This window comes from Ictalurus punctatus, chromosome 5 (assembly GCF_001660625.3).
Source record: "Ictalurus punctatus breed USDA103 chromosome 5, Coco_2.0, whole genome shotgun sequence".
NCBI classification, from domain to species: Eukaryota; Metazoa; Chordata; class Actinopteri; order Siluriformes; family Ictaluridae; genus Ictalurus; species Ictalurus punctatus.
Genome location: NC_030420.2, coordinates 30148296 through 30174230, shown reverse-complemented (window position 1 = coordinate 30174230; position 25935 = coordinate 30148296). Strand labels below are relative to the sequence as shown.

General features: G+C 37.8%; 1 protein-coding gene across 1 annotated transcript in view; it reads left to right on the top strand.

Annotated features, from left to right (window-relative positions):
- Positions 1–25935, top strand: part of kcnd1 (potassium voltage-gated channel, Shal-related subfamily, member 1) — a 71306-nt gene that overhangs the window by 30186 nt on the left and 15185 nt on the right. The window contains exon 3 of the mRNA XM_017467220.3: positions 25359–25521. Within this exon, the coding sequence (XP_017322709.1) occupies positions 25359–25521 (163 nt within the window). The remainder of the gene's footprint in view (positions 1–25358; positions 25522–25935) is intronic.

Genomic DNA, 25935 nt, shown 5'->3' with positions numbered 1-25935 from the left:
CTCGACTTAATTTTTTCATGATCTTAACTTAATTTTCTCGTGATCTCGACTTGATTTTCTTGTGATCTCAACCTAATTTTCTCATGATCTCAACCTAATTTTCTCATGAATTTAACTTAATTTTCTCGTGATCTCAACCTAATTTTCTTGTGATCTCAACCTAATTTTCTCATGATCTCCACATAATATTCTCATGATCTCAACTTAATTTTCTCATGATCTCGACATAATTTTCTCATGATCTTGACTTAATTTTCTCACGATCTCAACTTAATTTGTTTCGTGATTGCGATTAAATTTTCTTGTGATCTCGAGTTAATTTTCATGTGATCTCGAGTTAATTTTCTCGTGATCTCGAGTTAATTTTCTCGTGATCTCGAGTTAATTCTTCTGTGCATTCAACATCCATCGTACTGAAGTCAATGCAGTTTTTGAATGAAAAGAAAAAATGAAGAGAAACTTAAATTGTGATCACGAGAAAACAACAAAGAAAAAAAATTAATAATGCACGGCTGCTTAGGGCTTCCATAGGTCCAAGCTCATTTATCCTTTTTTCTTCATTTATCCTTTTTTCTTGCCTTGTGAAAGGGTTTTTTTTTTTTTTTTTTTTTTTTTTTTTTTTTTTTTACATTTTTTTAATAAAGTTAAAACAGAATTTTCTTTCATCTGGAAGAAACGTTGAGTGTTCAAATTATGCTCCTGGTCATGGTCAAAGTACCAGTCATTGCAGTCTTGCTTGTGGAAACTAGCTAGCATGGTTCTGATAAAATCACTACTAATAAATACAAGACGAAACAAAACGCATGGTCTAGGGAGCTCATTCAGACTACACGAGATAAAATGAAGGCTATTCCTGGCTAAATACGAACACACCTCCTGACTGAATTGTCCTCTAAAAACCTTCAGTCCGTGACTGATGACATTACAGCTTATATAAGACATTTATATAAAATTTTTATGTTCAAAACAATGTTAAAAATGTATTTAAAAAAATAAATATATAGAATTCAAAATTAGTTTTAAAAAAAGTTTTCAAATTTATGTTGCTATAAAAAAAAGGCCCTATTTCGTTATGAATATTATATTAGGTTTGTATTACTTGGCTGGTATTGGGGGTACTCATCAGAGCCAAAGTAATTCAAACACTAAACAAAGCCATTAATCAGGGTGAAACCAGATTAGACTTGGTGAAAAACAACCAGGACACAAAATCAATGACAACCCAAGGGTAGAGACTACAACCAAGCAATAATAATAATCATAATAATAATAATAAAAAAGATATTAGTTATGAAATACTGTAAGGAAAATGCCATGCTTAAAGCTTCACTTTCTTTCTAGTTAACGTTCTATGAATTCCAATCTCTCTCTCTCTCTCTCTCTCTCTCTCTCTCTCTCTCTCTCCCCACTGGTGACAAACTTTCTGCATCCCCCATCTCCTCCATCTCCTCCTTCAACAACTCCTATCCAAGAGTCTTTAGTGGATGTATCGTTCAGATGCCTGATCATCTGTCCATTCTGCACTCTTCTCTCTTCTCTTGTTTCTCCTGACCTCTCCATCCTTCCACTCTTCTTAGTCTTATTATCATCATTCTGTCCTGACTCATCCCAGACATTCCCAGCACAGGATCTATGTAAGCTACGTAAGGGTTTATATAATAAAACACTATGGGATGAAGAAAAAAAAAATCAGCTATAGGGTGGTGTAACCAATAAAATGAAAGCCAATGCATACAGTGGCCCAATGGCTGTCAAGATTTCATGGTAGGTTAAGTTTAAGGCCAACCAATCCAGTTTGAGAGGAATGGACAATAGGTGAGAAATATTAATTATCACTTGGGTATGAAAACGTTACCCTGACAGTACGGAATGTTACATCAGTCACTATCCATCTGAAATGGCATATAATCTGGTGTCTGGACATGTGCAATTTAACGCTCCCGGCCAGTACATTTCTGAATATGTCTGACATTCATTGGCGTATACTGTATACTGTACTATACTTTTCATGCAATGAGATGTAAAGTTACTGGAGTTACTGTTTCCAGTAACAGCACGTCCCAAAGTGTTTTATTCCTCTTATATCACTGCACTTTGCCAATTTATTAATTAAGGAACGGCATGTCATACTTTTTTTAAATCCATTTACAGTTACATGTAATGCTTTGGAACATCCACAAAACCTTATTTTTATAACCTAACATCCACAAAACCTTAACTTTATATAACATTGCGACAGCTATAGTCGTTCTTTCTCTTACTTTCTCTTGAAGTTAATAAGACAAGAATACTCAAAAAAAAAAAAAAAAGCATAGCTTGCCATTTTCTTGAGAAACAACAAAAAGCACACCATTCTCAGTCATTAGACGTTCCTGTGGTGGGAAACTTTGTTACGAAGTGCTGACACTGTAGACATCTTCCATAAATGTTAAATAAACATCTCCTTAAAGAAAACCTTCACCATATGAACAGTTATATGTTTTTCATGATTAAATAACAACATTTACATTTGCCGTTAGATTATGTAGAGCATCTGGCATACAGTACAAGTCCCTGTGAGTATTGTTTCTGAAGTTGTTACTATAGAAGCGATAGCATATTAGACGATCGTGCTAACATACAGCTTTGGCACTATTGTCAAAGCTACTGTTAATCAACACCTTATAACCAGATTATAACACGTTATAACCAGATTATAATCAGATTTGAGAATTCAACAATGCTGTGGTATAACTATGTTATCATGTTCTATTATTGGTGTTCAGGATCTATTTCTATATCGTCTTAAAGCATGGCTTTTTAATCTCCATTTTGGTTGGGGTTTTATTAAATTTTTTTTGTATTCCCTCTATGTCTCTCTTTCCGTCCTGTCATTTAGCTGTAGCTGAAGCAGTTCTTTCTTGCTACAGATAATAACTTCAGTTTTTGCCCGCCTTTCAGGACATTTAGCTCTCTTTTATCGACAGGGCATCAGGCCTCTGATGCAACCCTGGATTAAGTGAGACAAATGGAAAACAAAAAGAGAGGCAATGCAGCAGGACTGAGTAGAGAGATTTCCTAGTTTAGGGTGATGAAGCACAATATTGTGGCCAAGTACCCAATGTGGAACAATTATGCACTATTTAAAATGAGATTTACCATGTACTGGGGCATGCTGCGGATGGGTGCATGGGGTGCATTTAAACTGCACTTTGCTGTGCTATTATGTGTCTCTCTTACCGTTAAAAAAAACGTGTGAAATCAGACAAGAAATAAGAAAGCTGTAAGGATGGAGTGAAGAAGACAAAGATGGTGTGGTTTACAGAATTGAAAGTGGAAGCAAAAATAAACCTCCAGTCATTTTGAAATAAAGCTTCTGTTTATGGCGCAGGAGAAAGCCCTTAATGTGCCACCAATAACATTTAGAGTACTTCTTTAGCCAGAACGCCAAAGGTGATGTCGGTTACAGTAGATGATTGCTGCATTTTGATCACTGAACATCATAGGCTCTGATGCACTTACAGATTTGATGGACGGTCTTGCTTGGCTTCCACTTGGCTGTAATTGTGCTCTACTTTGCTTTGTCCTCTACAAAGAAATGCATTATGCCCATTTCCTAAACAGGCACTGCTATTGAATTCCCTTTGGCGCCTGTCAGGCTGTTATGGAGGAGCAGTTTGTCTAAACTCTGCAGACGGCTAAACTGCTAGTTAGTATGTCAGCATACTTGGAACGTTCAACAGATCAACCAATTGTTGGACTTGCACCGTGCTCATTAACATATATAAATCGATCTCCATTGGTGTGGTCTAACAGTGAAGCTATCATGGATTCTGGGAAGATAGCCAAGGAAGCTTGGGATCCTTGGGATGCACGGGTACTTTGAAGTGAAAAGGCTAAAAGGTGCACATACATTATATATGATAAGCTGTTTATAAAGAAAAAAACAACAACAGACAGTTCATGTTGTGCTTGGCTATCAGTGCTTTCAAAGATGATGTCTTGTCATAGCTCACATCGCCAAACTCTCTGAACCCTCACATCTCTTCCCAAGCTCTCTGTCTCAAAGTCATATTCATAAGTCTCAGTCCTGGACAATATTGTATTCAGGTAGTGGTTGCTCAATGGTTAAGCTTTGGGTTATTGATCAGGTGGTTGCCAAATCACCAAACTATGGATGTTCATCACACAAAGAAGCAGAGCTAAAGTATCAGTATCGATATCGGTATCAATTAGTAAAAATAAATAAAAATTCTCATAATCATACTCAGTCTAGATAAAAAGGGTATTGGTGCAGCCTGGTTTCAAACACATGATCCAATCAGGGCATCCATATCAACCATCCCATCCTTCCATATCATATCATCCATTCAATCATCCATCCATCCATCCATCCATGGGCAGTGGTAGCTCAGTGGTTAAGACATTGGACAATTTCTTGGAAGGTCATGAGTTCAAGTCGCAGCACTGACTGAGATAAATGTAAGTCGCTCTTGATAAATCTGCCCAATGCCATGAATGTAAATAGCAAGCCCAATAAATTGGATCACATGTATTTGGAGTAGGGAAACTTGAATTCTTCCAGGAGTGTATCTGAGAAACCCTGGTCTAAAATAGCGCTTTTTATTCAGCTAGTCCACTGAATGTAATGGCATATTCAGGACTGAGAACAGTTGCATAAACCTTGGAAGTCTGATGTAATTGAATCCAAAAAAAAATTAATTTGCTGTCAAACACCTGAGTCAAGCCGAACTTCTTTACTAAGAATTTTACTGCCTGTTTTAATCTGTTTTTCCTCTCCAAACCTGCCACTCAAACACATCAAAGAAGGTTAGATCAGAGAACTATGAATTAATTAAGAGCAGGAAACACTTTAGCTCATCTTGTAAGGTAAGCGATCATGTTTTGGAGCTAGAAAACAAAAAGACAGGTGTAATATTGTGGCAAAGAAACTGTTGAGTCGTGCCCTCAATTTGATGAAGCACTCGAGCGTTGAATGAGTTTAACAAAGGGCCATTCCCAAGACTCACTGTAAAGCGTGTGCACTCGAGCTTACAGAACCATTCCAAGAAAATCGACTTCCTGGAGTTGATTCAGGTGTGATGTTTGTGTTTATCGGGCTGAGGCATTCAGGATAGGCAAACACGTACAGTAAACCAGGGCAATACATTGTTTTGTTGTTTTTTTTAATTTATGAGAAAAACCATAGATACAAGTGCTTTGATCACCCCCTAACCTCTAAACTTTATACCTTTTCATACAAATTGCCATTAATTATAAATGAGAACTTGTTGACCAATAATGAGGAAGGAGACCATGGCAAGGAACTCTTACACTTTTAACGTGGCATGAGACAGAAATTGTTTGAGAAACCAGACTCCAATCCAAAAGACTGAAAGATAAACCAATCCTTCTCTGGGAAGCAGTGATACTAGCTGACACAGGGATCCTGATATTAAGCTTGTGATATATTATAGTAGAGCAGCACTTGGATCACACAGAAGAAAGGTAAGTATTACTGATTGATTTGAGAGTGTACAGGATCTGAAGTTTCAACATGGAAACAGAGAAGATACCCATGTGAGATTGCAGTAGGAAGGTGAATTCATTCATTCCTTCATTCATTCATTCATTCACCTTCAGTAATATCTTTATCATGGTCAAGATCATGGTAGATCTGTAGCTGGGATCTTGGTGGGAATACATCCAGGATGGTATATGTTAAAGGAAAGACCAACTGTATTAATAAACTGTTAGGCCACCACAAACCTCAAGCCTCCAGAGCAGCTTTAATTCCTCAAGTCTCTGGAACTGTAATGGACTGAAGAATACCATTCTTCCTCAAGATATTCCCACCATTAATATTTTGATGATAGTAAAGGAGAGCACTGTCTAACATGCTGCTCCAAAATCATAAAGGTATTTAATTGGTTTGGGATTAAATGATTTGGGATAGCATATGATTTCCATAATTTTTATCCACACCACTGAGTCGACACACCCTGTGGATGGAGGCAGTCATCCTGGAGACCACACTCATTAAGAATGAAAAAATTAGATAAAATTGAACATCTCCGAAGAACTTTGCATTGATTTTGCAATGTTACTTCTCTCTCGAAGGGAGACCATGCCAGTTTTACAAAAATCAGCCCCACAGCATTACAGAGCATCCAGTTTTCCATTAATTGGTCACGAATCTGTAGGTGGTATTCATAGTTGTAGAAACCACTGAGCGCCTTGAATAGCTTTCGGTTCACTGTATCATCACACCATGTCATTATGTCCATGTCTGATGAAGACATTAAATTGAAAAGCCTAAATCATGTAAAAGATATTTCTTCTGTAAATAAAGAAAAACCCAGGGGACAAAAGAGATGTCATCTCCAATGTCAGCCTGATGTCCTTAGCCTGGTCCGTGGCAAGCTTTACTTTGACATTGCCTTGATCTGCCTACTCCATTTGTTGGTATCAGTGGTTCAGGATTTCTTTTTTTTGGTCTTTGTTTAGCTTTAGCAGGATGTTTCAGGAAGGGAGAAGCAGAAAAATGAGAAGTCCCATGTGGGGCTATTCCAGGCATCACCTGATCTTTCTTCCTTTCTTTCTGTGAGGCCAAAAAAAAAAAAAAAAAACTGCCTGGAAGTGTGACTAGTGCCTTTAGTGGCTCCTGAAAGTCAGTAATCCCTGTGAATCATCTCTGAAGCCTAATACCCCTAACAACAGAGCCAGTAAAGCTTCTACGGATTTCTTGCATTTATTATTAAGGATGTAACCGAATATGAATGTCTTATTAGGAATAAACAGATAATGCGTTTTTAAACAAAGTGACCCAAAATTCACAAAAGAAATACACTTCGTATAGTCCCAGATGACCACATGTTAATTGAAATCATTTGACAAATAGTAACTTGTACATTCATGGTACACGTTTTCCGTCATTCATCACCGTTATTTTATGGGGCGGCTGTGGCTCAGGTGGTATATATGGGGCGGTGTGGCTAAGGTGGTAGAGCGGGTTGTCCACTAATCGTAGGGTTGGCGGTTCGATTCCCAGCACGCATGACTCCACATACTGAGGTGTCCTTGGGCAAGATGCTGAACGCTAAGTTGCTCCCAATGGCAAGTTAGCACCTTGCATGGCAGCTCTGCTACCATTGGTGTGTGTGTGAATGGGTGAATGAGACACAGTGTAAAGCACTTTGGATAAAAGCGCTATATATATGTGCCATTTACCAAATGAAGATGTTCACAAAAAACCATATATGCATTATAATGATGAGCCACAAGACTCCCATTTTGACAAGCAGTCAAGAGTCTCAGCTTCATAGTCGATTTTGAAAACACATCTGCGAACTTTAAGTAAATAGTTGGCTAATATTACAGATTTACTTTTGTTTTGGAGGTTTGTTACCATCTAGAACGATCGGAAAAGTTTGCTGACGCACTTTCAAAATCTACTACAAACTATTCCAGAAAGTTCCTCAGGGGGTCTGGTTGAGACTCATTATGGACTCGAGTGATGTAGCTGTGGTTGAGGAACTCTCAGGAGTTGAATAAAGTTATACAGATATTTAAAGCAGATTCTGATACAGACCCATATAGTGGCATTGTGTTACATCACAATTTCTTATACACAAGGTGTGTCCATTTGGTAATGTGTAGATTGAAGTCGACTTTCCATACATTGCTGCACAAATCAACTATGCAGGACAATTCCAGATGAGAGCTGTTAGCTTACTGTTACCTCAGCATTTTCAGTTCTTCTCTTCAGTTCTCCTGCCATACTTTACGTTTTAGTTTTGCACTATTTTCTCCACGTCAAGACGGGATACAGACAATCCTACTCTGCCAAATTAATATAAAAACAAAAACAAAAAGCATTGCTGCCTGTCTTATCATTTATTCCCTTGTGGGTCCAGGCTAAAGCCCACACGATCACTGTAGTAATATCCATTACTAATACATATCACTTTCATCTTATTAGATGAGGGAGCATTCTCAACCCTTTTGGCTCACTGTCAATGCAGAGATGCATTCCAATCCAGAGATTCCTCCTCTCACATCGTCTGTCCCAGGAGTCAAACTAGGTATTAGCATATTAGCATATTATCTCTAGTGCGCAGCTTTGGGTCTATGCAAATACTGAGCTTTGTTAGGGCATCCATTTGATCCTAATAGGAAACGTTGTCACGCAGATTGTCACATTTAATATAAATGTAATGTCATAGGAAATGCAGAATGCTAATATAAACTAACTTTAATGAAAATGTCTCTTTGATGAACTAACAATTTTAGGTTAACAGAACATCTTCTGTGAACATATGAATCACAGTATTTTCTCCAAGCACATTTAAGTTGTACCGCATGCACTGGAACAGGTACTCCATGATAGACCAGGAATATGTGCTTCAGTGCTTCTTGAGGCTGACAAAGCAATAAATATTGCTTTTAGTACAGTAACTATGACCTCTGACCCCAGTTTCGGACACATGTTGCGACGCGTCACTGAGCATAGCTGCCTAATTGAAAGTTAACACAGGTTTTATGCCCAAACAAGCATGCATGGCTGAAGAAAGTGCGTGCCGATGTGCACATATACAGAAGGGAATGCAAAATAGCTTCAATGTATTCTCCTGGGTGTTTTTTTTTTGTGGCTCCACTCTGCTAATATAATCCAGTGTTTGGATTCCTTTCAGTGTCATTTTTAACACTGATGAGCATTAGCGGATAAACAGAGTACTTATGCGTTTTGCATGGATGCCACACAGCAGTAGAAGTGGTGATGGTATTCAGAATTTGTCATTTAATTAATTAAGGCACAATCTACCACCAATCTTGCTATATTCATAGCAAAATGGTATAGCAAACAAAGTACATTTGTAACAGTTCCGCTAAAAATGATCAAAATAGCATTCTAGAAAATTATTTAAACCAGATCTGCCTCTTTTTCTCCTCCAGCACTAAACCTCCAGTACTTCACTGACTGTCACCTCCATGTCCCTTAGCTCAGAGTGTTATTATATGCCTAGTAGCTTTCAAACAAATGCATGATCCTGGTTGGTTAATCCTGTTTATCACCATAACATCTGGTTCAATTGTTGTTTTTGTCAAATGCTCTTAAATATGGATTGGTGAACATTATTATAGCACACTTCTTGCACAAAACAATGCTATTAGACATGTATACTGTATAAGCAGGTGCACTGTATGTGTGTTATAGTAACCCCCCATGAATTAATTAATAGTTCAGGGGAATTCATACTGAAAATAACCTGCAACCCAATAAACTGATATCAAGAAACTTATACCATGTATTTTCGCAGATATTTTACTAAATGCTTTTGACTGGCAAGCTCACAAGCTGTATTTGCCAATATTTTAAATATTTAAATATTTACTGCATGGACCACTGCTTGCAATTATTTTCTCTCTTTGTATTGTAATCTGCTTAAACGTATTTACTCTTTGCATTATGATTTGTTCTAATTCGATTGTTAAACAATTTGATAACTTGTTTTTAAAGGCGCAGTTTGCAATTTCCATACCTAATTAGATGGAAAAGCTTGAAAACATTTATAGCTGGAAGCAGAACCCATTTCCTGGCTGGAAAATTTTAAACAGGCAATTTTTGTGATTGGGGTAACAAAGTTCAAAACAAACGGCACCTTTAAATGTGATGTAAATAAATAAATAAATAAATAAATAAATAAATAAATAATAATAATAATAATAATAATAATAATAATAATAATAATAATAATAATTATTATTATTATTATTATTATTAGTAGTAGTAGTAGTAATAGTATCAGTAGTGTTAGTATTAGTAGTAGTAGTATGAAAATCCTGCTGTTAAATTAAAATTGTAAAAGAACCATGCAGCTAAAAGTGTACTTTGATATGCCATATACCATTTACAGTGTGCTTACATTCATTTTCGGGTGATCTTCCCAGAAGGATTTACTGTTTGATTCCAACAAGAATGGTGCTTGGTAGCATTTAAAATCGATTTACTCTCAGGCAAGTTAAAGTGAATTCCCACAGACTTAATTTATTTTTTGACAGTTTCCACCAAAAACAACCTAAACTCCAATGTGTACATTCACTCTGTATTATATAGCGATTCCAAGTAAGCCTAGGGCTAAATTAAAAAATAATAATAATACACACTCCCCACCCGAAAGGAGAGTTTAAGTTTGGAATACTGGCCCAAAATGATGAAAATAGTCTGTCAGTTTCCTTGCATGAGTTTCCCAGTGATAGGGAACTGAAGCCATTCTGATCTGTTTTTAATGGATTGGCATTGAGTGTGTGTGGCCTCGGTAGACTGACAGTCTGACCTTCTGTACAAGGACGCTAAATCATTCTAGTTAATCAAGTCATGTCTGATAAGGAAGGGCAACAACATTCTTTTTTTTTTTTTTCTTGTTGTTTTATTTACGGTTCTCTGAAAATAGCTGTCATGCAGTTTTTGAACTCTCTTGTCTGTTTTTGTGCCATTTCAGGACAATGGATTATACACGTATAACAATACAAACAATGTTATTTGTCATTTCTTCATAAACCCATGAATAAATGAATATTTCAGGGAAATTCAATCCCAAAATAATCCCCAACCCCACAAACTGATATCAAGAATCTTATACATTTACTTGTACAAAGTCGTCACAGTCAGCGAACGTCATTTCCCAGCACACAGCGCTGCCTACAAAGATGGCCGCCAGAGACTACGCTCCCCGGAACTCTTTAAAAGAGACTTTCGCTCACCACAACCTTTCGGAGTATACACTCAAGTTTGTTTCTGCACCTGATGTTACCAAGCCTGCTTTCTGATCTTCACTGACCTGGTTTGACTTTGCTAAGTTTCCTGGTTCCTGTGATTAATCTTTGTCTAGTTTTTCCTGTTTGTTGATCGCCTGACTTTAGCCTGTTTCCTGACCTTGAACCTGCCTGACGATTTGGATTTGTTTGCACTTCTCTCAGTAATGCAAAACTGAACTACAATTGCATTGGTCTGAGCCTTTCCTTCATTACAAAAGTATTTTTCAACTTATTTTACTACAACGGTTTGAGCTGGTGAGCCCCAAAACATTCTTTGCTAATATTTTAAATGGCACACTTATATAGCACTTTTATCCAAAGTGCTTTACACTGTGTCTCATTCACCCACACACACACCAATGGTAGCAGAGCTGCCATGCAAGGTGCTAACTTGCCATTGGGACTAACTTGGGGTTCAGTGTCTTGCCCAAGGACACTTTGGTATGTGGAGTCACGTGGGCCGTGAATCGAACCGCCAACCCTACAATTAGTGGACAACCCACTCTACCACCTGAGCCACATCTGCCCATGAATGCCCCATAAATGCCCCATAAATGCTCTAAAACTTTATTGCATACAATTTGTTAGTTTTGATTTTAACAATATATTGTATAAATTTAATGGGGACATTATGCAGTGACACACTCCGTATCTGCACCTGTTTAGTACTCCAAATATCCATATCTGTATAGTGCCCCTGGAAACCCTGGAAAACACTGGGAACAAGTTCCTCAACCTCAGCTACATCACTTGAGTTCATAATAAGTCTCAAATAGTGTTGTGTGCTGGTCTATTCTTCTTCTTCTTCTTCTTCTTCTTCTTCTTATTATTATTATTATTTAAATCCTACTAGCACAGTTTGTATTTTTGTTTGTACCTGCCCACAATATTTTTGAACAAATGTAGTTAATTTAAACGAATTTGAACCACTGCGATCAGGACCAGCCAGTTACTAAGCATGAATGAATGAACCCTTTAAACGCATCGCATTATTTGTCCTGCGAGCTTCACGTCTGACTGCTTGCTTGAAAGTGAAAAGCTCCTGCTCAAAGCTTGTGGCATACCACAGGCTCCTGAAGCACACCTCAAGCCTCAACCAGATGCCCTGTGAACCTTTCTGGCAAGCGTATAGTGCGCTTCCTACTCGTATCTGTTTAGAACACATTATTGGTTACAGCCCTAATATGCAATTTACCTAATTTTCTAGACTTTATCCTAATTTGAACCATAACCCTACCTTTAATCTCAGTAACAACAAACAACTGGTTTCTCCAATTTCATTCATTTTTACATCAATCCTATGAGGATGAACTAGCTGGTTGTGACAAAGTTGTTTCACACAACACACACAGACACACACACAGACACACACACACACACACACACACACACACACACACACACACAGCCTTGTCTTTTTTATGAGACAACAAACTGCACATTCTGCATTCTGAGAAACAAGAGTGTGACAGCACTAGCTGTGTGCTTTAATGCACAGCGAGGACAGTTTTCTCTCCCGATAGGGATGCAGAGACACAGTCATCTCCACGACACTGAACAGTAAATTGCCGGGTTATCAGCGGAAACCACGCGCCTTTTCTTTAACGGCTCTCAGCACTATGTCTCCGACGCCCCCAGGCCTGCGCTAACGATCACCTCAAGTGCATCGATTTCGAGCGACTCGACCTCATGTCAGAACACAATCCCGTTTTTTTGCACCTCCGTTTTTACGGCCCTCTTCGAAAGCGGAGCACTATTGAATTTTTGAATGACTTTTACATGAGCATGGGCCAGAGCAGGAGTATGTTCATCACTGTTCGCTGTTTAATAGTCTTCGGGGCTGCTTCGAGGACAAACTCATAATTCTGTTGGTGTAATGTGAGATGTGTGGATGTTATCACCCTGAATCCTTGGTTTTTGCTTTAGAAAGAGATAAATCACCCATAGCAACATGCTGCACCATCAGCCAGGAAAAGCACTGGGAAGAACATCAAATTCCTGTCACTGAGCTACCAGTACTATACAAATAGTAAAAAAATTCTGCTCATACTGAACATCCTTTCAACACACTTAACACCTTGACTCCACTACACCTGTGTGTATATATATATATATATATATATATATATATATATATATATATATATATATAGATAGATATAGATATAGATATAGATATATATAAAATGATTTATAATTTACCCAGAAGAGTTCCCATTGGAGTCTAGTTCTTCTCAAGGTTACTTCCTCGTGTCGTCTCAGGGAGGTTTTCCTCACCGCTGTCATCTCTAGCTTGCTCATTTGGGATCTAAATCTAGGCTACATCTAGATTTCTGTAAAGTGATCATGTCTATTGTTAAAGTTGGGATACAAATAAAACATGTAACTGTGAGAGAGTCTTCACCATCACGATCCGATTTTCTAACACTGTGGATGAGTGCATCTGTTTTTACTTTAATCAGGGAGCACATTACCAGAAGACTGTAGCTGGTACAGTGCTAGAGTTACGGCCGAAACAGCACCAAGGTCGAGGGTTTGATCCTTGGGGTTCTGAGATTAACAATATCCACATTTCCCTGTCTGGGTCAGTAAGGTACACCTATCTAGTATGTAATTTGTGAGTGCTAGACCATGTCAAAAAATTGTGTCGATCTCTTGAGACTTTGACCTAGAAATATACCATTGTTGTACATTACATACAACGTATTGTCATGAACACTGCAGTGAGTTTCTTTTCTCAGACAACATGTGAAACTGACTGACACTGAAAGTGTCCACTCGTTCAGGATCACTATAGTTCTACTTTGTAAATGGTCTAGCACTGATAAACATAAGGCTAGCTAGCTTTTCCCCCCTCTTTCAGCTCCCCCCATTCGGCGTCGCTACAGCGGTTCACCTGTCCACATATTTTGATTCTGGCACAGGTTTTGTGTCGGATACCCTTCATGACACAGCCCTCCCCGTTTTCCAGGCTTGGGACAAACACTGCGAGTGCTCTGGCTTGTGCAGCACTTCAGTGGCTGGAGTCGGTTCCCTGTCGGGAATCAAACCTGGACCACGGTGAGAACGTCACATGATGACTACTAATCCACAAGGGAACTAGAAAGATAAATAGATAGATAGATAGACAGACTTTATTCATCCTGAAGGGGAAATTTGGGAAAGATATTGTCGAAATCTACCCCCAAGCTCAGGATCAATCTCTCAAACTCAGTGCTGTACGGCCATAACTCCACTACTGCATTAGCCATCTTCTAAATTGATGTACTCATACATGATGTATATGTATGCCTAATAATGTATTTCGAAATAAGAGAAAAATACGTTGTGATCTCGAGAGAACAACTTTTGTTAAAAAAAGAAATAAAAAAAAAGAAACGACCTTTGTGGACTTCTGTACTATTCATTCTGAAACAGTTTCACACATTTAATCGAAAAAATAAAGATAAATGTGAGTTGGTGAGTTGGCGATATTATGAAGAAGCATTACAACCATTCCTACACAGATATGTCGACTGAGCTGTTGCTGACAGCAGAGCTTAACTTCTTTGACTGATGACAAGTGTTGACACGGTGCTGTGTTACCGTCTGACACACTTCTGTTCAGCCCCAAAATAGCGAGAGTCCGAATGGTGGCCTGTGTCTGACTCGGATAAGAGAATGAGAACCAACACTCTTGGTCTCTAAAGCCCTAGTTACTGTTATCACATGTTATAGCAGCTATAAAAAGTCATGCCATCACCAGCCTATATTTTTCATTTTTTTTTTTTTTTGTACTTTCTCCTGAAACTCATAACAATAATGTAGCTCGTCATGTCTTCAAGAATTTCGCATTAACCGAAACAGCATTACCTTTGACTGTTACAAAGTGCTGACACTGGAGACTCCTTCCAAAAATGTCAAATAAACATCTCCTTGCAGAAATATCAATGATTACACATTACTGTTCGGTGTCCTTCATAAAATTCTAAGTGCTACCTGTTACAACATATTAACATATACAAGCACATTAATATAAACCATGTAGCTACTGTTATAGAATTTTAATCAACCCCTTCTGATGATTCCGGTTTTTTAAAAAATCAACAATTGTTGTATAATTAATAATAATGTATATAAATAAGTCGGGCTCAAACGTGATCAGCCGGTGTGTTCTTGTAGCTAATACTGCTGGTGTCTCTCATGTTAAGCACTCGTTGATGGTGCTCAGGTGTGCTAAACATTAGGCATCTAATTCCCTACTCATTAACACAGCAGTAATTACCCAAATAAGATTACGTCCAGTCACAGATGATTGGAAAAATCAGATTTGAATGAGATGTGAGGTGTTAAGCAACAATTTTGGGATTGCTTTAAACAGATCTGTCACATACAATCAAGATTAAAAAACCTGTGTTGGTTTACTGACATTACCGAGTGACTAATATATCAGATATCTACAGTATAAGCCTTCATTAGCATGCTAATGTTACTAGCTGTCGATTATAGATATGATGATTTGATAATGTCCGTACGGGGTTTTTAGCGGCTTTACTTGTGCAACTGCTTGAAAATTAGCAGCACGTTGTCAATGTAGAGCTCTTTATCAAGAGAATTGTAGCCTAAGGAAAGAAAATAAATGTATAAATATTAACATGGTGTCCAAAAGGCCTGGTGTCGTTGTGTGTGGAATTGGCAGTCGGGACGTTTGCTTACTGCCAAGACATCGATTGCATTGAAAAAGCACAGGAAATTCAGTGGGTTTTTTTTTTTTTTTTTTTTGGATTAGTGGCCCACACACACTTCGTCTCTCTCTATCCATCCCTAAATAAGGCAGTGTTTTCATGTACCCTCTCTGGCATCATGTAAAGAGAAAAATCCTTCAGCATACACTCTCCTCACGTACTCAAGCATAAGATCAAGATGTTGAAAGCCCTGGACAGTTTAATTGCATCTGTACTTCAGTTGCTGGATATAACTGTAAGTTTAAGTGCTGAGTGGGAAAAGTGATATTGCAATGCCGTCTCTGTGCTGAGGGAAATACAAGCTGGTCAACTTCACAGAGCCCAGAAATAGCTCCGTTTGATGATGCAGGCGTTCTATATTTTACTTTTCAGAAAAAAAGGAAGCCGTGCTTAGCATTACAGCGTGACGGTATCATGTGTTGTTTTATGTTTAACACTTATCAAAGCCTGCTCATGTAAAAAAAAATATATATATATTTTTAAACAATCTTACCGGGCACCCTCCTGCACATTCGGCCATTTGTCATATGGACCTAGAACATGCAATTTGCCATAATTTAAACTAATATTCCTGTGTTTTTCAACGCGTGCACTTTATCCACTACATCTGCAACTATGTGCGATTACACTATAAAACCGGATAAGTTCATTTAACTCAAAAAATTTGAGGAAACTAATTACCTCAAAAATGTTTAAGTTGATGATTTCTTTAAACCAAATACACTTAAATATAACAACAATTTAACTCCATTAACTCTATTGAAGTGTATTTGGCTTAAAGAAATTGATTCATCAACTTAAAAATTTTTGAGGTAATTAGTTTCCTCAAATTTTTTTTGTTAAATGTACTTATCCGGTTTTACAGTGTGTAGCTCAGACCAGAATTTCAACACGTTTCGATTTTTTGTAGAGCATTCAAAGATATTTGTAAATTAAGCATAAAATTTTTGTATAATTCCTGCTTTTATCTGTAATTATACCACAGCATTGTTTAATTCTTGAATCTGATTGGTCAAGCGGTGTTGATTCATTTTCTATAACAGCAGCTCTTACAAAGTTCTAGTTATAAGGTAAATTGCAGTTTTTTTTTTTTTATAATGTGCTCATTTTAAGATAAGATGAGATAAATGACCTTTATTGATCCTCGGTATAGGGAATTTTCAAGTTGACACAGCAGCACATCAAAGATAAGAAAAGAATTTCCATAATATAATAATTCCACAACACAAGATAAATAGGAATAATAAAAATAAATAGGGACAATAAAATAGATCAGTGTGTACTGAATGTACATATGCTAGAGTTATACCATGAGGTCTAATATGTTATCGTTTCTATAGTAACAGTTACACAGGGACATTTATGGTGGACACGCCACATAAACAAAGTATTATAATAATAAATATAGTATAATAATCAACTGATTAAAAACATGCTGTTATTTAACAAAGAATATGTATTGCTTTGACATGATTTTATGACGTTTTCTGTAAAGAGTTGTTTATTTAACATTTATGGACGGAGTCTCCAGTGTCAGCACTTCGTCACAGTCAGGACCTTTTCCAACATGGGAAAGTCTACAGGAAAGGGGTCTTTGTGCTTTCTCAGAAAAACAAAACAAAACAGGTAACCATTGTTTCCACATCATTAAATGAAACTATGAACTGATAAATAGTATGTTCTCCTTAAAGTAACACAAATTTAACATACTTACCTATGTACTGTAGACTCGTCCCATATTTACATTACTCTTTATAGAGATAATCAGGTGTTTTAGACAAAGTAACACAACATAATGCGTTGTTTTGTGGAACACACAGATCTTTCAGTGTGTTACGGTTGCTGCGATGGCCTTAGGACTGCAATTACCATATACAATTTTGCCCTCAAGTCACCTTTAGTGAACAATGGACTAGTTCATCAAAACAGACTTCATATTAAACCATAATGAACTTTTCTTTACTTTCACACTCTCCGTTGTTACCCAGATGAGGACGGGTTCCCTTCTGAGTTGGTTCCTCTCAAGGTTTCTTCCTCATATCATGTTAGGGAGTTTTTCCTCACCACCGTCACCTCCGGCTTGCTCATTAGAGACAAACTCACACACTTAAAATCTCTATCCTGTGTTTATATGTTTCTGTAAAGCTGCTTTGAGACAATGTCCATTGTTAAAAGCGCTATACAAATGAAATGGAATTGAATTGTTATGATCTCACCCTGCTGCCTTTATTTTTATTCTTAGTTGCTATTTTTCTCTGCCCATGCATTCTTATTGGTATATACAGTACATATCTATCTGTGACTTGCTATCATTACAGTACAGCATATTCTCTCATATACTTCTACTTCCAGTGTAGTTATTAGCCTTTTTAGTCTTTTTTGGTGTTTGCCTTTTGCATCTCTGTAGTAGTGTATAGTAGTGTTAATTTTCAATATCTACAGTTGCAGATATTAAGCTGTTGGTTTTTATAATAAAATGCTTGTGCCTATCTACGCCTCTGCATTTGTAACACCGGGTCTAGTGCTAAATGGAAAAACAATAATGCATTATCTGTTGTTGTCCCTTCTGTTCTCTATTTCCCCCCCTGTTTCTGTCTCTCTCGCTTTCTCTCAGTACTTACTTCATCCCTCTCGATTCATTTCTACCTTTGCCTTTCTTTTTCTTGCTCATCGTCTTCCCTTTTCTCCATTTTCACTGGTTATTTCTCTCTCCCTCTTTCCCCCTCCTGTCCCCCTTTCTATCACGTTTTCTTTAAAAAAAAGAAGAAGAAAAAAAAATCCTCCAACATAATTCTGTGGCTAAATGAAATGTTTTAATGAGTTCTCTGTTGTTATCCCCTTTCTTCTCACACTGCTTCTTTTCACTCTGTTCCTAATTATCTATACAATTCCTCTTCCATCTCATTTCTCTGTTTTCATCACCCCCCACCCCTCACCTCCCCCGTTCCAATTCATCTTTTTTGTGAACCTCTCATAAACCTCCTTGACCCCTTTTTGGGCTGCCATCTAGGCCAGGCAGCATGTTCGTCTCTGCAGTTTCTGTCCAACACTTTCTATTATAGGAAACTTAAAGTAGTGGCACATTCTCCTCGACACAGAAGGGATTTACAGCACTGTGTTAATTTATGCTGTGTAATGACACTTCACGTTACATCTCTCAAAGAGTTTCAAGTGTCTTAGTAGCTATGTGTTCCGAACAGGACTCAATGATTAGGATCCATTTGCATGAGGTTTATCACAAAGAGTATACAGGGTCAAACACAATAGTCCAAAGGGTACTTCCGAAATTGTTGTCAACAGGACAGGCATATATCAGGCCAATATCAGTAATAATAATAATATGTTTTATTTATATAGCACCTTTCTCAGACCCAAGGTCACTTTACACAGTATATACACACATACACATATTGTGTATACAAAAACACACACATATATATACCCACAGAAGATATGGAGGTGTGCAGAATAGAGAGAAGGCCATTATTAGAGGAACAGAGAGTACACAGTAGAGATCCATCTATCCATCCATCCATCCATTTTCTATATCCTTCAGGGTCACGGGGAACCTGAAGCCTATCCCAGGGAACATCGGGCGCAAGGCGGGGTACACCCTGGACAAGGTGCCAATCCATCGCAGGGCACAATCACATACACACACCCATTACCCAACAGACACTACTATACTACCCCTGCAGCACGGGGAGAACATGCAAACTCCACAAACACAGGGCAGCGGCGGGAATTGAACCCCCAACCCTGTTGGTGTGAGGCGAACGTGCTAATCACTAATGTGTCCCACAGTAGAGATCTGTATTACCAAAACCAAATGGAGGTAAAGACAGGAGAAGATGGAAAGGGAGTCCAGTTCGGCCATTTATTGAGACTGTGATGAACTCTGGCCAGTGGAGAACGCTGGCCAGTGGAAATGTCACTGACATGACAAAATAAAAGAATAATCAAGCATGAAAACATTCATTTAGGGTCTAGTTAGCATTTAGCATTAAAGTAACTGCAACAAACTAACAAATTTTGTAGGATTTAATGTTACACATTAAATCCTACAACGTTGGATCGGATTATTTCAATCATTCTGATAGTACTTCAAAGCAAACAAAATATCTGTTCAACAGTACATTTGGCCAGCCTTGCTAGCGTCTCATTGTTATGGTAACATTAAATGCCACATCTTGTCCGTAGCATACTTTTTTTGTTGGTAATAAGATCAAGACTTTCAACAGACTGTAGTGTTTAGGATACGTTCAAGTCTATTCCGAATCTGCAATCAGAATCAGTTTATTTTAATTGACAAATATCACTGCAACTGTCAAACTGTCCATTTTTAAAAGTATTCCAAAATATGTATTCACTTTAAATGGAAATGGTGACGGTTTCAGACTAGGAAAGTAGAGTTTGGGAAGGCTTTTATATAACAACCTACTCCATCCAGCACAGTGGCGATGCTTTGTAATGTTAATGAACATCTGCATGCACAGAACACGACAGAGAGAAAAGCAAAGCAAGATAAGAATAACAGGCATCCTGGTTCTACAAATCTGTGTCTGTTTTTTTTTTTTTGTGTGCCTTATCTGTGTGCCTGAAGCCATCTCCTGATCTTCTTGTCTTCCCTGGACTGGAGGTTTTCCAGCACAGAATGAGATTAGGAGGTGGACTGATGCAGCTCCAGGGCTGCTGAGGGGGAGTGGGGAAGTGAAGGAGGAACAGAATATATGTGACATTATATAAAGAGAAGGCAAGCGTATGGCGTGGAGTAAATCTTGTCCATTTTCCATTTTGCTTTCTTTTTTGACATCAGTAGTTCAGAAGGAGGGGAATCTTAATCTAGAAGCTTCTTCATCATCAACATGTCCCTGTGATGCAGAATTGTTTCTGGAGACTGTGGAGAACACAGGGAGGGAAATGCAAGGATTATGTTACCCAGATGCCTTTATAAAGATTTTTTTTTTTTTTTTTACATTATCATTTAACTGTAATGGAAGAATATAATGCATTAGACAGTGCAACAGAGTATAAAATAGGACTGAGCTAAGTCGTATGGCTAAGCTAACAGAATATAAAATATGACTGAGCTAAGTCGTATGGCTAAGCTAACAGAGTATAAAATATGACTGTCTGAATGGGTTAGTGTTATATTCTGCATGCTAGATCAAGCTTCCCAATTAGATAAACCATCATTTCATCATACATGCTACAACTGAATACCTTTTCGCAAAGTATTGACTTCACCAATACTTTCATACTGTATACACCTTAAAAGACCAAGCTGGGAGGAAAGCTATCTAAATAATGAATATTACGCATTCCAAACCTGTCTAGCGTTACATTATTTTCTATTTGAGCCTACAGTTGACATCTTTAATTATTCCGTTATTAGATTATCTCTACCACTTGCCATAGTTCTGCTTCCTATATTGCTCTTCTTCTTGGTCTCTCTTTCTTTTCTGGCTTCCGGACTAGTAACATTCTCTGCAATTTTAAAAGTCCCACATGTTCGTGAGATGGACACCTGCTTTAGGGAGGTTCCTGGTATAGCGTTGTACATTACCCATGCACATCACTTTAGTAATTGCTTGCATTGCCTGTCCTGTAGCTAGATCTCTGTTTAAAGGAACTCTTAAATATTCTGTGTAAAGCTCTATAACAGAGAAGAGTCTACACACACTTAACTATCAGCAATCAACTGGCTAGTATTGATTGTGAAAGCTATTGTTTATTTATTTATTTATTTTTTAAAGACCCTATTCACCTCTTGTGTCTTGCCTTAATAATGCAGGCTTCATACTTTGTTGAAAACATTAAAGGAGAAGCTTGTATTTTTTTAGAGCCCTCTGCTGCCTGTAAGGTGAATTGCGATTGCAAGGAAAACATTGGCAAACCAAAATATTATGAATGACAGTTTTTCTTGAGATATATCTTTTAAAATTCTCTCACTATTACAGGTCTAGAAATACATCTAAAAATGACAGATTGCACTTTGATATATTGCTAATAGTATTGATTTGAGCATGGATGTGTTCTTTTACTTATGACATCTCAGTCCATTCTCAGTGAGGGTTCCAGTGATAAAGATATTCCGGTCATGTAGCATGATTTAGCTACATGCTAAGCTGTCACATGATATGATTGACCACTACTGAATTGAGTGATTTTAGTTGCTACACACACTGGGAAAGACTGGGAAACAGGGATCTCCCAGAACTGACTGAGAATGACTGTTATTAAAAAAAAAAAAAAGAAAGAAAGAAAGAAAGAAAGAAGAAGAAAAAAAGAATGAAACAGCTTGCTTGAATTTTCTTGAGGTAGTAGTTGGCATAACCACAGCAACAGAGAGAGTGTAGGTTATGTTTTTGTCTGTCATCACTGTAATAAAGACAAATATTGTTTTAATTTGAGCCATCTGCAGATTCCTCCCGGTGAAACAACAGTACATGAGGTGAATGTGTAAGTGTGCTCTGATAGGGTTCTTTCATTCTCTCTCTCACACACACTTCAAGCTCTTAGCCGCTGCTTAGTTCTTTGGCGCCTGGTTTGTCTTTGGCTGCTGTAAAGTGCTGAGCCAGTTTCAACTGTCAGAGCAACATGTTGAAGGATGGGAGTGTCTTGCAAATGTTAGATTAGTGTCGTAAAAGCTGCTGCTAATAATCCAAAATTTCTAGGGTTAGGGTTCTTTCTAACACAATGACCTGGTTTTACTTTCACTGTGTATTGTTAATTATATTTGCACAAACTTTAACTAGACAATCAGGAGACATGCGAATTTCAAAGACATTATTATTCCACTTATGGGAATGATTATGACTACAGTCATTGTTAGCAATAGTTTACACTCTTACATCATTTCCTAAATTCATCTGCAATTATTGGTGGCACAGTGGTGTAGTGGGTAATGTTGCTGTTTCACAGTGCTAGGATCACTGGGCTTGGGTTTCTGTTTGTATGGAGTTTCACATCTTATCCCCATGTCCATGTGGGTTTCCTCCAGATCCTCTGGTTTCCTCCAACCTCCCAAAAACATGCTGTATAGTGAATAGGCTGTGCTAATTTTCCCCTAGATGTATGCATGGATTGGTTTCCCATCTAGGGTGTATTCTTACCTCACTGAGGTGTTATTGTGATAGTCTCTGGATCCCACCTTCCAATAATTAATTTTCAGTAACTGCTTTATCCTGGTCAGTGTCACACTGAATCCAGAGCCATTCCCTTTGCTGTCAGATTTGTCGGCCCATTATGAGCAAACTGATTGGAGTATTCAAATTCTTTTAATGTATTTTACTCTGAAGATGATGTATGACAAATTTGGTGATGATTGGACAAAATCTGTAGGAGGAGTAGTGAAAAAGCAGTTTTTGACATAATCCAAGATGCCAGAAAATCTAATTAGGTGAAAATTGACATCAAAGGGTGCATTGAACTCATCTCGAACACAGGTACTCCAGGGATGCCTGGATTTAAAATTTTGGACACATGGTTCAAAGGTTATGGCCATAAATGCACTTCAAATTAGGCTCAAATTTGACCCAATGGTGGCACTAGAACATTTGTAGCACTTGGCCCAAATTTGGTCAGAATGTTCCTTAGACCCTCCCCAATCAGTGTTCCAAATTTCACAAGGTTTTACCAGACAGTTCTATGGGCTGCTATGGACAAACTAGAAAGAACAAGAAGAAGAAGAAGAATCAGGTAGGCAATAACAAGAATCAGGCAATAACAATATGGTGTCTATGCACATTCACTACTTAGCAAATAATAATAATAATAATGATAATAATAATAATAATAATAATAATAATAATAATAATAATAATAATAATATTATAAAATTTCATTTACAGTAAAAAAAAATCTTAAATTGCATTACATAAAAGATTAAGAATCAGACAAGGACTTAAACAAAAAACAATACATATAAGGATGGAAGAAATATAAAAAAAACATGAAAAAAAAGTTTTTAATTTATTTATTAAGCATTAAATAAAAAAAACAACATCAATAAAACATTTTAAAACACATCACAGTCATAAATGATCAGTCACTGCGCAGTTAGAAATTCTCATTCCTGTTGTTTGCAATTTTTGCTTCTGCCTTTCATTTAGCACTGTGGATTTTTTTCATCGATGATGACATCACGACCTCGGGCCATTACGACTCATTGTGATTGGCTGCTAATCATCTGATTGATGTAGGAGGATTGGAGCACGGCTTCTCCTGTCTGAGTTCAACTTGTGTCATCGTTCGGCCTGCCAGCCTGATTTATGGGTCAAAACAAAAATATGAAGAGTCCTGTGAGGAAGTTAATGATCCACCAGTGTGTAGGAGGACAGGGAATTATTACAGCAAGAACACAGCTGCAGTGTGTGTGTGTGTGTGTGTGTGTGTGTGTGTGTGTGTGTGTGTGTGTGTGTGTGTGTGTGAGTCTCTGACTGTACACACCTGCGTACAACTTGAGCATGTTAGGGTGTGTGTGTGTGTGTGTGTGTGTGTGTGTGTGTGTGTGTGTGTGTGTGTGAGAGAGAACACAGATTCCAGATATAGATATAATATAGATTAGAGCATGTACTGTAGGTGTTTCCTGTCTGTCGCTACAGGCGCCGCTGTTAAAAAGGATTCTCTCTGCTAAATGAGTTGTGCTAAATGAGCGGGCTATTAGAGATGAGCTTTGGATCCCCGAGGATGGAAGAACCAATATGCATTTTCCCAAAGAGTTTCATCCAATTAGTTCAAAAGCTTCAATAAAATAGACTTTTAGAATCATTTTTGGAAAGAAATCAGTAAAAATCTGGGACCTTGTTCACACACACAATGAGTCTCACACACACTCACCATCCTAACACAATGAATTAACACGAACAGTTCAGCTCATAGCATTAAAAATGTCAGACTTTACAGAATTTCATATATTCAAGATATATCAGTGTACACTGCCTACCAAACTCCACCTCAGTCAGGTTCAGAAGGTTCAAATCCAAACCATGCGACATTAGCATCAACTGCAAATCTTTCATCTCAAACACTCTTTGGCTGCAATTTCGTCTGTTTTCGGTGTTCTCGCCCTCATCGACACGCACTCCGGGTCGGTGCGGGACACATTCTTCTCCAAACAAATCAATAAAGCTGCCATATGATATGATGGCATATATAATGGCACTTGTTTATGCTGATATTCTCACAGGTCCTGTAGCTCACTGACTGACCCTCAACGTGCACCTATATTCAAAACAATTTAACTCTCACCCTAACATTTCTAAAAGACATTGCTAGTGATGTGTTTATATTAGCCCAATGACACGTCTGTAGCTAGCCCGGGGGGTGGCAGATCATTATATGTCTTCAACTTCACTATCACTTCAAAACCTGGCTGATACATATTTAGTTTTTCATCTTCGTTTACGTTCTTGTTTTTTTTTTTGGTTGGTTTTTTAGAAATACTTTAGCCAGCTCGTGGTATTTCGTCTTTAAATGTCGACTTTAAAGATGCGTTTCGCTTTTGGGATCTGAAGGAGCGTTTGGACCTGGAAATGGCTTTATGTCATTCTTTATGTCAGGAATATTCACTGGTTGCCATTTCCCCCCCCCCCCATTCTGTCTTCCAGAGTAATATTTCCACCAAAAATCTCAGGAACAAAGTGTTCATTAGTGTATAAGCGGCACAAACTAGCTGCTTATACAGTTATTGCTTCAATGTCCCCTGTGTAGGCTTCACTTATGTCATCCTGGTATATGTTGTATAAAATGTTGTATGTTGCATTACCTCATTATGCATAACACTGTTGTCCTGACCTCGTGGGTCTAAGTGTATGTGTCTGTTGGGTGTTGCAGATATGGAGACATGGTTCCTAACACCATCGCCGGGAAAATCTTCGGCTCCATCTGCTCTCTGAGTGGCGTCCTGGTGATCGCACTTCCTGTTCCTGTCATAGTGTCCAACTTCAGTCGCATCTACCATCAGAACCAGAGAGCTGACAAGATGCGTGCCCAGCAGGTATAGAGAGAGATTGTGCAAGCAGCAAGAGCTTTTTTTTGTGTGACAGTTTTACAGATTTTATATAATTGGACAGGTAGTAGTAACAAGAAGACAACAATAGACCCAATAGACTTTTTAATAGGGAGAACTTATGCCCTATAGTTCCAGGTGTATTCTATGTAGTTCCTATTTTTTAATGATGAAGTCAATTTCAGAACCAGAGAAACTTTATGTCCCATTCAGAATTACAATGATAAAAATTACAATTACAAATTAATTGCAAAGCAGAAACAAAAATCCTTAAAGATATGGCTGGTACAGAACGCAAAGTTTAGAAAGCTTACTGGAAAAAAAAAAATTAAGCTGAAATGAAATAGCAACTGTTGGGCAAAACAGCAGATATTGATTGTTTCCGATGATGAGATTTATTTG